The following is a 15,035-nucleotide window of genomic DNA, read 5'->3' as shown; positions in this document are numbered from 1 at the left end:
GCATAGAAACTTATCCTTGAGTTTTGGGGAAGGCAGAAGACTAACAGCTCGGAAGTTGACTGGATTTATCTAAAGATTACTAACCATGACTCTCAGTCACACTCAGGTTAGAATATGTTCAAAATTTCTATTACTCTTTTCTAAAGCATTCCAAGCCTCTACTTTTTTATTTGTTGGCTTGCCCTTAATAGAATTATTTTGAAAAAAGAGCATGCGGCTGAAAAAAATATCAGTGCCAATTGTTTATTTTCCTAGAAGCTGGCCCCAAATATAACATAGCATACAAGGCTTTGGGTTTGTGATTAGACTTTGTTTCCCCCTGTGGAGTCTTTTTCCATATCTAAATGTGAGGTTCAGAAAATAACATCCAACTAATTTTGAAAGAGACAAAATCTTGGCTTACTTTAGCAATAAACAAGAAGTGAGGCTGGCATCGGGTCTATGACAAAAATAGTGAAATGAGAGGCCTCGGTCTCATTGTTTTAGAATTCTGAATTCCTATTTGCTCATGGGTTCTGACTCTTGGCTAAAGGGGACCTCATTTTGGTTATTGAGATGGGTGATTCTGAAGGGAAGAGATGAGGCTAAGGTAGCTCAAGTTTCAGGAGACGGTTAGCATTGAATGTGCTAAAGCAATGATGTAACCTGTCTCTTTTGCAGCGAGAAGAAATAAAGAAATGTAAAAGGGTGAACAAAATTGAGGTAAGAGGGCAAAGAAAAGAAGAGGACAAAGAGGCAAAGAGGCAGCAGAAAGGAGAAGATACATCAGGGAATGTTTGTTTCTGAAAAGGTAATTTTCTCAAGCAAGATCAGCAAACTTTTTCTTAAAGGGCCAGATAGTAAATATCTGGCTTTGTGGGCCACACTGTCTCTGTGGCAGCTCAGCAGGAAAGCAGCCACAGGCAATGCACACACAAATGGGTATAGCTTTGTTCCAACACTTTTATTTGCAAAAGATTGACCACCACACAGACTGCAGACTCTTGATAGAGCATCTCTAAGCCAAAAGGGAGCTCTAAAACCAAAAGGACTCGGTGTGGTCCCTGGGCCAGCATCTTGGGAAATTCCATCCCAGTCCCAGGTGTGATGACAAGCCCCCAGACTGGTTGCTGGTGACACTAGAGCCTCTCTCGCTTGCATCACATAGTACGTTGCCCTTTCCTATCGGCTCTTAGGTCCACTGAGCAATAGGCATGCTGCCCATAAATGAGTGACAGCTCTTGCCCTCACCACAGAATCCATCACAAGGCAGTAAAGAGACCAAACTTCAGGTCTATGTAACTAGAAGTGTTTTATTGATGACCTGCCTGAACAGTGAGAAATTCACCTGCCCAGTATGTGATCTGTTGAGGGCTCAATCAAAAGCCCTGCACGTGTGAAGGGATGACTAACTGCACACCTCTACCCATATGCTACAGCAACAGTGAGGCACGAAAGCCACAGCCTCAGATTATTTTTTAGGTAAGGCTTGTGTAGAAGTCTTTAATAAAACACAGACACAATAGAACTGGCCTACCTAAGGGACTGAAGGAACCAGCAATTGCAGATGAACAGACACCAAGAACATTCCTATGCAGGAAGCCTCAAGAGCAGAACAAAGGTTCGTGGCCTTCTTGCTGTGCTGCAAGACTGCTGCTACATGTAGCAGTGCCGGGGTGAGCCCAGACCCGACTGGGGCAGCAGTCTCCATGGTGTCCTCCCAGACCCAGGAAGCCTCATGGGATAGAAAGTGGGTCTCCAGAAGAAGGCCCGGCTCTGGGGAGCTACGGGGGAGCTTCAGCGATGGGTGCCCAGGCAGCTCCCAGCTCCTCCAAAAGCTGAGAGGTCATGCCAGTGGTCTCTAGTCATCCACTTCAGCTCTAGCATTGGGACAGCGACTTCACTGAGCACAGGCCGAGGAGCAGAATTCCCTTCTGATTTGGGATCCAGAATGTGGGACAGACTGCCCTTGCACCTGGTGGCAAGCCATACTGTGAAGATGGCGATGAGAAGGAGGTCTTTGCAAGAGAGGGGAGACAAGGGGAGACTTGAGTCAGTGTCAAGCCTGGGGCTTGCAGGTGTCTGGGGGACAGGGTTTGCTGTAAGTGTACAAGGGCCTTCCAGAGTCAGCCCTTGAGTTTGTTTTTTCTTTCTTCCTTCTATTAGCAAAATTAACTGAATCAGGAAAAACAAGATTCAACAAATACAAAAATAATTCTAAACTTTTAATCTCATAATTAGGTAGAATCCCAGTCTATTTAAATGTAGTCACTACTATAAAGTGTAAATTGATTTTAAAGATGATCCATTGCATTGTTAGGTGTATAAATAAATACATACATATTGATAACTTTTTTCAAATGCTTTTTAGAATGAGAGAGAAGGCTATTATCTTGAAGTAAGCTTTTACAAGAGAAAGAACTCAGCACAGTAATGGAATGAATTATAAACCTGGAACTGGAACAGTTCCACCCACTTACTGCCTCACACCTCTCTCTAACCTAATACAAGCATCCTTCCAAGGTAGTCTATATGCAGCTAAGGGGGCACCTTGAACGTATGTACAGGAATCAGCATACCTGACATCGGCAATCCTCAGCTGTAAGTCACCACAAAAACAATATCCAGTGACAACTCTACAAAAAGACACTTTAAACTTTAAAACCATTTTTTAAAGATTAAATGAACTTACTGAAAACATATTAATGCTTCTGTGCAACTTAATGCTGAGAAAGGGTTGCCAACATACACACTCAGCAGTTTCATTAATATAGGTAGCTCTTGAATGGCCATAGTCAAAGATATTAAAAAGATTAAAAAAAAAAAAAAAAGAGGCTTGTGGGAAAGAGGAGACATTAGGGAAAAAAAAAAAAATCAAGGCTCTACTGAAGATAACAAGCTTCACTATCTATGAAATTCAACACAGTTCTTAATTTCCCATGAATCAAATGCTTTTCTCCAGTACTAACCAATCATCAGAAGTTTTCATTGTACATATATAGCAAGCCTTTTACAGCTTGGGTAGAAGGCCTGCTTTATCATGATCTAAATGAAGTAAAGCACGAACAAAAGTCATTCTGATTTATCTAAACTGACCTCAACAATCTAAATGGAACAATTTTCAATAGAAAAGACAGAGTAGCAACTATCCATACAAGCCTATTTTGGTGACAGAGCATGTTAGAGAAGCTGGTTGAGGCTTTAACAACCAAGCTTTTTTTGTAGAGTGGCCCAATGGAAATGTTGAGTACACACTGTTAAGATGGAGCAATATTATAGGCACCAAGGTAAAGCCAATGTACCCATTTCAGGCTTCACTTGGGAAAGGCAAACATTATCAGTTACAAATAGTGCAGCTCTCACTTTTGAGCCTGACATGGCAGAGGCAGGAGTGATACTACAAGCGTGAACTATGAGTATGGTGCTAACCAATCAGAACGGATACCCACTCTAACCATGTACATCCACACGAACATCAGCTCCAGGCGCAGGGCCTGTAGGCCCACTATGAGAGATGGAAGCCGCTTCCTCCAACTGCAAGTTTGCTGTGACCTTTACATAACTCTGTGCTCTTTTGACCTTTCTGAGTCCAATGCCAAAGTAGTTTGCGGGATACTCATAGAAACCCCGGGCCACATTTGACTACGTGGCCTGTGTTGATTACCCAGCTCATGAACTCCCTAGCATTGCACACAGGGAAGAGAAAATTTTTACTGTGGAACTAGGCTTGGGAGACATTTGTGGCTGAGAGCCAGAGGCAAATGCACCTAAATGCACAAGCACACGCACACTCCTAAACTTTTCTATTACCGGAAATAACATTTTGGCTTTCTTTGAATATAAAAGTACTTAGGATAAAAAAGAAAATTAGAATTGTTACTCTTATCCTAATTGGCAAATTATAGCTACAGCGGGGTGGGGGTGGGGGAAACAAAAACAAAACCCTGCTGAAATGCTAGCAAGCTTAAAAGGCCAAAAATGCAAAAATGAAAAGGATGATAAGAACAAGTAATGCAAATACTTTTTAGAGGTCATGAACCAAAATTCACACCTGATAACACACGTTTTGTCTCATGGGCACATAATTTAGAATCCATCTTTTTCAAGTGAGAAAAATCAAAAGTAAGAGGAGTGACCAACAATGAATACGAGTTTTTAAAAAGGGTAACAGAAATATTAGCCTTTTACAACAATTATAAATGCCCTCTGCATTCTCCACATACCATAAAAATGATTTGGTTTAGCTTTCAAATATCATTTAAACAAACAAGACAGAGAGGGAAGTTCACTGCTGGGGTTTGCAAAGAGGAGCATCTGTTCATGTACAGACATGGCAGGGAGCGGCTGGAAAGCTACTTTTATGTGCATGATGGTGGTCTTCTCGGCTACAGTACAAGTGCTTGTGCATCAAGTATAAAATACAAGCCTTTAATCACATAGATCAGCTTTTTAGCTTTTGTAAATTTTAAACACAAAAAGGATAAATAAGGCACTGTACTTTTAAAAACTAAAACTGCTTGGTTCCAAGTTTAAAACCCAAGGAACAACCAGAATATAATATATAACTTCCCTTACTCAGCCTCAGAGAAAGACTCTGCAAGTTCCCTTCTCCATCTGAGATGCATTTTCTGACATCTAAAGTGTGGTGGTCTTCATTAACTGCAGATTTGAAAGGCTTGATAAGCTTATAAAAGCGAATTTAGTTAATGCAAAATAAAGGGTTACTTCTATAGAACAGTTTTACTCTTGGCTACCACCCTTCGATCACTTTGCATCCAGCCGCCTCCGCTTGCTGTGGGAAGAGTCCAGCTTTGCCTTCAGCTTTCGCTTCCTCTGGGCTGCACTGTTCTCTGGGGTTTTCGTCGAGGGTCTGGCCCGAGCCTTTCCACTGCTCGGCTTCCTGTTTGCGGTTTTCTGTGGCCTTGAAGAGGATTCACCTGCCCCTTTTTGCTTTGCAGGTTTTGTCACTGTCTCCAAGGCAGTGGGCTGGGTAGGTCTTTTGTTTGTATTCTCTTTTTCTCTCCTGGAGGGAGGGCGGTTCTTCCCAGAGGACTTTTTAGGATTCTTCACTTTATTCTCTTTCAAAGATATCTTTTTGGACATTTGGCTGACCCTGTCCCTTGCAGCTGGTTTCTTGGCAGCAGGGGTTTTGGTGGCTCCATCAATATTCTTTTCTTTGCTGGCTTTCATCACAGGTCCCCTGTCCTTCCTGTCCTGAGTGCTGCCACCTTCGGTCCTCTTGCGTTTATTCTGAACTTCTGTTTTCGGCAAGATTTCAGGCGTCTGCTTCCCTTTCTTCCCTTTCATTCCTTCAGTTCTCTTGGGCTTAATGGGAAACCCATTTGCATCCACTTGCAGGGCAAACTTGGGGGACATCAGAGGGTTGATGCACACACTTTTACAAGTCTGTTTACCTTCCACAGCCAGACCGACTGGGCTTTCCTTTCTTTCATTCTTGATCAAGCGTTGCTGGGCTCTGAGCTTCCCTCGAATATTGGAATATTTTCTAAGGATCCGGGTACTGGCTGGAGTAGGTGAGCTTGTGGGAGGATGGCTATTTCTACCTTCCTTGACTTCCTCTTTGTTGTCTTCAGAACCGGGGCCAATGCTGAGGTCACTGCCATTCTCTGGCTCTGCTTGGTCAGGATTCTCTCGAAATTTAGCCCAAAGCTTCTGTGTTTTCCAGTTGTTCTTAGCAGGAGTAGCTCCGGGAAATTTCTTCAAGTGTTTTTTCAGGCGTTCAGCCTGTACTGAACTGGGGTACAGGCTGGAAGGTGAGTATTTCTGAAGAGGATGCTTGACAGGGGGAGTGTCTCCTGGAAGACGAGTATTGAGCTTCTTCACGATTACCAGAGACCGGGTTTCAGTTGTCTCTAAGAACCATTTACAAACATTAGATAGTTTAAAGTTTGTCATAAACAGCATCTGAACAGGAGAAAGCTTCTGAGCCTCCAACGAACCCCTGCATTTCCGTGACCTTTTCTTGCTCTTCCAAATCTCCTTCAGTTTGTCTGACTTGTTCCTTGCTCTTGGTGTTGGCTGGCCTTCTTTCTCCAACTGGATCCAGCCCTTCTGAACTTTTACATATTGGGCGTTGAAGTTGGCGATCAGCTCCTGGTTTTCCTCCTCAGCACACCATTCCACAAACTTTGGCTGGTCATCAACCACTGCTTCCACATCATCCTCTTCTAAGGAATCTCTGCTCTCTGAAGCTTCATCGTCCTTTGGTGCTGGGTTTTCTTGTGCTGCTTCCTTTTCTGAAGTCACTTTTGTAGTATCCAAGGGGTCCAGAGAATGAGCATGTCTTAGGTTGTAGGTCAAAGAGGTCTGTCTTGTGAGCCTTGGTGCCCATTTTGGGGGTCCAGCAGTGTCACCACCTCCACTAACTGACAATCCAAGTGCACTGGCTGGCACATTGCTATGCTCACCTTTATGCTGGGTGTCTGCACTGTCCACCTCATTTACAACCTCCTCCACATCTTGTGCAGGAGGAGGTCCTCGGTTCTCTTCTGATTGCTCTGGTAAAGTACACGGGACACTTTCTAAGGGGTCATGAGCATTTTTCTCACCTAACTTAGACTGGACATAGATTTCCAGTCTCTCTCCAGGCAGGGGCTGGCCAACTATAGTTGCAGGATCGCTGCTGGGGAAAATACCTCCTTCTTCCCCTTGCACCTCTTTCGCCAGCATGTTTTTAAAAGTCTGCCTGGTGATGATCCCACCTCCTTCATTCTCCCACTCAGCATCCTTCTCAGAGGGATTTTCATTAGCATCCAGGTTCTCGGTGTCCTCCACAGCTTTTGGATGGAGACCCTCGGTCAGGAAGCTCTCAGGGGTTGTCCCACCAGGGTACCCTTCTTTTTTAGAACGTTTTGCACCAGGATTTTTAGAAACCTTGACTTCAGGACAAACAGAGGAAGAACCTGAACTTTGATTCCTTAGGCCCTTGTCAACAGAGGAAGAATCTGAAAGTTGACTTCTTAGGCACCTGTCAGAGGCCTCGGGGAATTTTTTACTTTTCTTCTTCTTGTCGGAGTTCTCCTCAGGTGAGTCAATGTTTTGTTCACACAGATCTTTTTCTGAAGGATGTTTTATATCACTGCCCTCTTCCTCTGATTTTCCTGTATCACCTGCTGTCTCACTTTCCTCACTTTGACTGGGGTTTTCCTTAGTAAAAGTGCTGCTCTCAGTATATAGCTCCTGAACATCCTCAGTTTCGGCCTCAGTACTGATGCTTTGTTCATCCTCAGCCTTTCCCAGGCTCGCGGGAGGCTCCAAGTGCATTGGGGGACTTTGATTTTCTGAGCACAGAGGACTTTCCACTCTACAGACTGTTTCAGGAGAAGAACAAGGCCTAGAAACAACATCTTCACTGCCTTCCTCAGAAATGCTCTCAGTAGAGGGAACCAGGTGACAGTCTTCAGGTTCATTCATCTCCTTTGTATCCAGCAGTTCAACTGGTTGTTGGTCTTGCTCAGGGGAAGATATCCCACTTGCCATAGGAACTGAGACCATGGAGTTGCCTTCGAGCATGTCCTCTTTAGGAAGGCAAGCAGGGATAGGCCACAGCAGGCCGGAGGCTGTCATTTCCTCTGACCTTGGCGAGCTGCTTGGATTGGGTTTATTCACTGTGGGGCAAACCTCGGGCTCTTGAGATTCCTTTCCAGATGAATCATTTCTGTCTCCTTCCTTGAGGGAGGTTATTTCTTTACTAGGCTCTTCAGTGTTGTCTTCTCTGGGAAGCTGCACATCTACAATAGGTCTCGGGGCTGAAATTACAAGGGTCTGCTTGGGAGTGTCCACCGCCTCCGACGTCTGCTTGGGAGTGACCACGGCCTCCGACGTCTGCTTGGGTGTAACCACGGCCTCCGACGTCTGCTTGGGTGTGACCACCGCCTCCGACGTCTGCTTGGGAGTGACCACGGCCTCCGACGTCGGCTTGGGAGTGACCACCGCCTCCGACGTCGGCTTGGGAGTGACCACGGCCTCCGACGTCTGCTTGGGAGTGACCACCGCCTCCGACGTCTGCTTGGGAGTGACCACGGCCTCCGACGTCTGCTTGGGAGTGACCTCGGCCTCCGACGTCTGCTTGGGAGTGACCACCGCCTCCGACGTCGGCTTGGGAGTGACCACCGCCTCCGACGTCTGCTTGGGTGTGACCACGGCCTCCGACGTCTGCTTGGGAGTGACCACCGCCTCCGACGTCTGCTTGGGAGTGACCACGGCCTCCGACGTCTGCTTGGGTGTGACCATGGCCTCCGACGTCTGCTTGGGAGTGACCTCTGCCTCCGACGTCTGCTTGGGAGTGACCACCGCCACCGACGTCGGCTTGGGAGTGACCACAGCCTCTGACGTCGGCTTGGGAGTGACCACGGCCTCCGACGTCTGCTTGGTAGTGACCACTGCCTCTGACACCAGGGTGGAGCAGCTTTCTTTCTCCTGGGAGTGTAAATTTCTGGCCAGCGTGCGAACAGTTGGCAGCTCACAACAATCCCCATTGAAAAAGTATCCTCGAGTACTCTTTCTAGCTGTTTTCCGAGAAGACAATATTGATCTTTGATTCTCAAAGTGGCATTCTGTTATTGGCTGACTGATATAAACGACATCACACTGGTTATCATAATCATTTATCCTCAGTCCTGATGCCCTTTTACCCTTCCGAGCTGTCTTGATGGAAGCTGGTAGCATCTTGGTTCGTGAATGTCCATTAGATGCTTTGTGCACAGCTGGCATGGGGCTGGGAGCTAACCGACCATCTTTGGAATGATCAAACTGGCCCTTATCACTGGGATGCAAATGGTACCCCACCTTATTTCTTCCTAGTGAGTGAAGATGGTTCTCTTGCTTTGGCCTTGAATCTTGTTCACTTGCCTCTAAGTCCTGGCGCAAAAGTGTTTTTGAACTACACTGTAAAGTATTCTCTTTGTCAGCAGTTCTAGATGAATTCCCCATAAACCCTGAGTCCCAAGCCTCTTCTGATAAAGCTTTGAATGAATTTCTTTGAGAAACAACACAGCTGCTGTTCTCCTCATTATTCTCAGCTGCCATTTTTCCTGCAATTAGACTTTCTACTAAAGCTGAACTCTGCACATGGTCTTTGCCATCCTCACGCATTTTCACACTTGTGTCTTGCTCCTGTCCAGTGGTTTGCCCCTCCAAGCTCTTGGAGATGTGATGGAAGTTGAACAAGGAAGAGTTAGATGTACTGAGGTATCCCGGAGTGACACTATCCACTGAACTCCCAGAATTAGGTTTAGTGGTTGGAAGTTCAGAGGAATCTTTCTGGACAACAGTCAAGGCATTCTCTCTTCCATCTACAGAGTTTGTCTCGGGAGGAGACTCCTTCATGGCCTTTTCTGCCAAGCACAGAGGGCTGTGAGAGCCTGATGAGCCTAGTGTCAAGTCTGCAGAAGGAGGAGACTTCATATCGAGACACAAAGCATCATTTTCCTTATGTTTGGTGCCTAGCTGGGCGCAACCAGCATTGCAAGTGGATGCATCCATTGCTCCAGAGTCGGAAGGTCGCAGGTCCTCGGTGCCCGGCTGAGATTCAGTGTACAGATCGTTCAGAACACGAATGAACTGCTTCTGATGATGAGTGCACAGTTTGACCATAAACTTCTCCAGGGGGGACTTCGACTGATTGTTAGAATCTACTGCTATTGCCTCTGTTGAGTTCTCACTAGACAGACAAAGAGAAAGAAGGCAATGAGTATGGTCATTTTCCAAAGAATAATTTTTACATGAAATTCACTTTATGTTACTCATGTTGTAAAGAGAGTGAACACTTTGGCCAACACTGCTTCTAAATGCCCATATACTTTTGACTCAATAAATGAGTATTTACCTAATTAAAATATAAAGCTGTTCTATTCTTAATTTTAGTGACAACATCCTTCATATTTTTTAAGTGATCATTCACAAATAATTTTTATCTTCTAAAGAAGAAATATTGAAAATAAAAAAATTCTTTTCAAAAAATAAAATTTTGGCCACATTATTAACTCCAGTTGCTCAACATATACTTTTGTTTTAGGCCTGGTTAAGTAATTATTGGTTTATAAGTCTGTAACACTGACAAAAATTCAGACACATTGTTTTAAAAATACTTAGAGAAATGATAGCTTTAATATGGTTTCTCAATACGACCAACTGGCTAGACTTAATTCTGCATGTAACAATGCCAGAATCCTTCTACCCTTTCCCTAGGGCGTGGAGGAAGACAGATCAATAATTTCACATTTCAAACACTGAAAAATGGAATGACAAGCAGTTTACAGGCTAGCCACCTAGCCTGTAAGTGAGGAAACAGATATGAAATGACATTCTAAGCTGTAAGGTTCTGTCAGTACGAAGCAGTATTATGTCTCGGTCAAGCCCCACTGTGTCATTCTCTTAGACCTTGAATAAACATTTTATAATAATCCATAGGAAGTCTTTCGATTATACATTAAGGAACCCCTTTCAACCATTTCTATAAGTTATCCAGGACAACTCTTATGAGTTTAAGCTAGACAGTGGGGGCAGTAGGAAAGGGTGACACAAGATACAAAACAAGCTAAAGACAATTCCTGGGTAGACAGTCTAGTGTTTTTAAGAGCTGCTTTGTGTTTCTGGATGTCTGTTCTTACTAAACCCATGCAGCTGGAGTGCCCCAATGTTCTGGAGTTTTATACAATTTCTCAGTCTCTCTCTGGATTGTATTTCCTCAGGAGCCTATTATCTGACTCTTCATGTAACAGGGCAGAGCACTGAGAGCAGCTTAATAAATGTGCTGAACAGATGGTGCTTGATAATATCTTCTAGCTAATTCTTCTTTTCTTCAATCTGTGACTTTATCTCCCAGCCATGAGGTGCCTTATAGGAAGGTTAGCCTAGGTACCCTACATCAGCCTCCTACCCCCACTCCAACCCTGCTTTGGCCTCTGGAGCAGTTGGATTTTAGTGGAAAGAGCAATATTGTGGAATCTAAAAAAACTATATTCTACTTCTGGGTCTGACATTTACTATCTACAAAATCTGAGACAAATTATTTAAACTTTCTGAACCTTGGTTTTCTCACCTGTAAGCTGGAACCAAATATCAATATTTCAAAGGATTATCGTGAGATATTACATAATGTACATAAAGCACAAAGCACAAAAAGCAGGCACTCAATTTTATTTCTCTGTTCCTGGCTCAGGGAGGTTTTAAGACCAAGTGTGAATAAAGTGCTGAAACACATCTAAATACAAAACATAATAAAATCAAGAAACTATTACTGAAATCCGTTGTTAAAACTGCTTTACAAGAAAAAAGCTTATACTGTGTGAGCATGGTAATCACCGCCTTCCCTCAGAACAAGGGAGTCACCAGTGACACCATTAGGTGAGGGACTGTTAAGTCATTCCAACTGTAGGACTCAACGAGATGTACGCAGGAGCGTTAACAAACTCCTCAGGCAGCTGTAGACTTTGTAGTTCAAGGAGAAAATCAGGAGGCCCCTGCTGAAGGACCCCACCCAGAAGGGTCCTTGTGGCTGTGTCTATCAGGTGGTACCAACAGTATAATACAGGAGTACCTCAGAAATACTGCAGGTTCAGGCCACTGCAATAAAGCCAGTGTTGCAACATAGCAAGTCCTAATCTTTGTGTTGAAGGGTCTTGCCTTCAACTGGTAGAAGACAAAAAAGAAAACAAACAAAAACCAAAAACCAAAAACCAAACCAAAACAAAAAAAACATAACATCTGTGAAGCACAATCAAATGAAGTATGCCTGTATCTGTAACAGGATATAGACAGTACTGCGAGGTGGTGGAGAGTAGTCGTTACTTATACTTGTGTGACCTTGGCCAAAACCTTAACCATTTTGGGTCTCAGTAGAGCCCATTTCCCATCTATCACATAGAATTACTGCAACGAAAAACCTACAAAGTTTATACAAATACAAGTCATCATCACTGTCAGCCAATTACATTAAATATGCTTCAATAAAACTTAACTTAGAAATCAGGAATGTAAGTAAATTTGTCTTACAACCTAAAAAAATGAATTTTCTAAGTTTCCCCTTCAAGCACCAAACATTTAAAATTTTTTAAATATTTTTGACGGATTTAAAAAATTCTATCCTTCTCTGAATACAATTTATTCTATCTTAATGACTCAGGATCATTATCATGCGCATTATTATTACAGTTAGGATGATTTTTATTACACTAAACTGAAACATATTGATAGTTTGGGGGCTACTGAATTAAGTGAGTTTGTCTGCTTAGATACATTAAAGCCACAGTGGCAGTCTGTACTTTATGAAACTCTTCTTATTGGCTTCCAAATAGAACCTATATTTAGGAGCCCCACTTTTACCTTCTGTAGCTTCTGCTCACTGTAAGCAAAAATCAATAGGCTCTGAATGAAGGCTTGAGGAATAGTTTTGTAAGTAAAGTACACGGATTTTCTAACAACTTCAACTGCTCAGAGGCCTTTATTCCTCAGTTTTTGGTTCTTGGATATGTTTCTGATGTTTCTGAGATAGGTGACTACAAATGAGTGGAACATTACTACTCTTTCTTTTTTTACATTACTACCTTTTCAATGTGTCAAAAATTTATTCTAAATGCATTTTAGCAATACACAAAAAAAAGACAAAAAGATAGTAATGGGCTATGAGAAAGATTAAGAAATATCCTGGAACCTTATTGTCCAAAAAACTGGAGAGTAAATGGTTCTCCCCAACTCAAGAAGCACAGTCATCACCAGTGGAAATCTTCGGGACGCTGCTTCATGCCTGAGGCTGTGCTCTGGAAGCAGGCTTTAGCTCTTAGGATTAACAGTATGCCTGGAAATTAAGGAAATCAAGGCATGTGCCCAGTAAGAGGATAGAGTGCTCTGAAGGAAACTGAGGAAGCACTTCCTTTTATTTATTTATTTTTAGAGAGAGGGGAAGGGAGGGAGAAAGAGAAGGAGAGAAACATCAATGTGTGGTTACCTCTCATATGCCCCTTACTGGGGACCTGGCCTGCAACCCAGGCATGTGCCCTGACTGGAAACTGAACTGGCGACCCTTTGGTTCACAGGCCGGCACTCAATGCACTGAGACACAGCAGCCAGAGCATAAGGAGACACTTTCTACTAAAGTGATGCTCACATAGAATTAAAAACTGAGTAGTAATCAATCCACAGCTGATATCTAACTTCCTTTATGGTTTAACACTTGGATCTGCTGCTGTCCCACATTTCAATAATTTAATAGTGCTTCAATATTTTAGTTATTTTCAACTAAATGGCAGGTCTTCCAAAAGGCCATGCAACCAGTCCTGAAGCAATGACTGTGGCTCAGGTAGGCCCCAAGGACAGGCCAGACGTTGGGGATCAGGGTGAGAGGAGGAGGTGTCTTCACAACCAAGGCACACTAAAGAAACATTATCAGTATCCACTGAACTCTAGCCTGGAACATTGTAGTACAGCACTTGGATGCTGAAAAACAGCACCAGAGGGGCAGGCACACAGGCTCGCCAACCTTACAAGGCATTTATAGCAGTGGTTTGGGGAAGCTCAGGAGATGAAAAGATTAAAACTGCAAGGGACACCTTGCTTGAGAGAAAGAGCCATCAACAAAGGGTTGTTTGTGTGTGTATTTTCCTGGTTAAAAGGATCAGGGCAGATGTACGGTAAACCACAGGTCATCAGAGCAAGCACGACACCCTTGGCTACCTCTCAACGACCTGTACCTGGAGTGACTGAATGCTTTCCTGAAACCCTATGCCACAGTGGTTTCATAAAATTCACTAGCAAGTATAAGGGGTCTTGTATATTTATTCCTTAATTTGTATCTTTACTGGCTCAACTTGTCTTGTATTTGTCTTGTCTTCGTCTTAGCTTTCCAAGCAGATGTAAGTTATTTGTGGGTATGTAGGGACCATATTTCACGTTTTTCTGTTTTCTCTTAGCAAGTAAGAGGGGAAGGAAAGGAAGCATCAGGGATGCCTCTGGGTGTTCTTCCTGGGCAGCACCGTTAATTAGATAGGAACACAGGCAATGAAGCTGGAGGCTGGTGACTGCTAGGGTGTGTCTGTCTGATGTTTCTGTACACACTGAGCTGAGATGTTTCTAAGATTCTGAATCTGAGATGTCTGGTTGGCAACCAGACACACAGGCATGAGCCCACCAGCAGGTTTACTTGGGTCTGAGAACATTTACATTAATACTAACCTTTGTCCAGGTATCATTAAATGGCCCTGTTATAATAGCTAACTTTATAACTATAGTAATAAAATCACTTTTGACTGTGCCTCTAAAATTACCCAGTTTTCTACCTTGTTTGATTTTCTCAATAGGACCTAGGTTTAGGTAAATTTTAATTTCACATCAATTGAATAATTTAAAAAATTAACCTCAACTTCCTGAAGCTTAATTCTATTACAATTTTTCTCATGTTTTAAAAAGAAGTAGGTGCTAGCCAGTTTCGTCTGAGTTTTAAACTGCTGGTCTTTACATTTGCTTCTAGTTATTCAATTTTTCCAATAGCATTAGGCCATTAATAGAGCCTACACATATAATTTATCGCAATTTAGACTCCTCTCAATAAGCAGGGTAACCAGAGAGGGGTGAGTTTCTGTCCTGCAGACCATTCCCTCCACTCAGCCGAAGGGGGAGCACTCGCTATCTTTTAGTTCAGTCATTATAATCAGTACCACAGTACGTCCCTCACATCTGACTATGCAAAATCTTTGTAAGAACAATAATTTATCACAGATTTTGAAATTGCTTAATTTTATGTGTCCTCCACTCAGAACAGGACTCACTGTAATAGTTAAGTGAATTATTTATCAATCAGAACTCCTTTATCACTACCACTGATGAGCAGCAAGATTCTAGGGAGTGGTAAATGAAAGAAAGGGCTGTAGGAGGAAGGAAACTTGATTTCTAACTACCTGGATTAGTTCTGAGTTTCTTTCCCTGATGAGTAATTGCCTATGTGACCTTAAATGCCTAATTCTTAAGGGCGAGGTAAAAGGATAAGATAATATTCATAAACACTTTGAAAAACAGTTTAAGGATGACGTATTTCACAATCC

The 15,035-nt window shown here is 43.1% G+C and overlaps 1 protein-coding gene across 3 annotated transcripts in view; it reads right to left on the bottom strand.

Moving 5' to 3' along the window:
- Positions 1–4,550: 4,550 nt before the first annotated feature.
- LCOR (ligand dependent nuclear receptor corepressor) overlaps positions 4,551–15,035 on the bottom strand; it is a 131,120-nt gene continuing 120,635 nt past the window's right edge. For all 3 annotated transcript variants that reach the window (XM_054581297.1, XM_054581296.1, XM_054581298.1), the window contains one exon: positions 4,551–9,661. In XM_054581297.1, the coding sequence (XP_054437272.1) occupies positions 4,744–9,661 (4,918 nt within the window). In that variant the 3' untranslated portion in view covers positions 4,551–4,743. The remainder of the gene's footprint in view (positions 9,662–15,035) is intronic.

Source organism: Pteronotus mesoamericanus, unplaced genomic scaffold (assembly GCF_021234165.1).
Source record: "Pteronotus mesoamericanus isolate MK-2021 breed Mesoamerican mustached bat unplaced genomic scaffold, CSHL_Meso_final contig_657, whole genome shotgun sequence".
Classification (NCBI taxonomy): domain Eukaryota; kingdom Metazoa; phylum Chordata; class Mammalia; order Chiroptera; family Mormoopidae; genus Pteronotus; species Pteronotus mesoamericanus.
The sequence above is the reverse complement of the archived record's forward strand: the minus strand, read 5'-3'. Positions and strand labels throughout refer to the sequence as shown.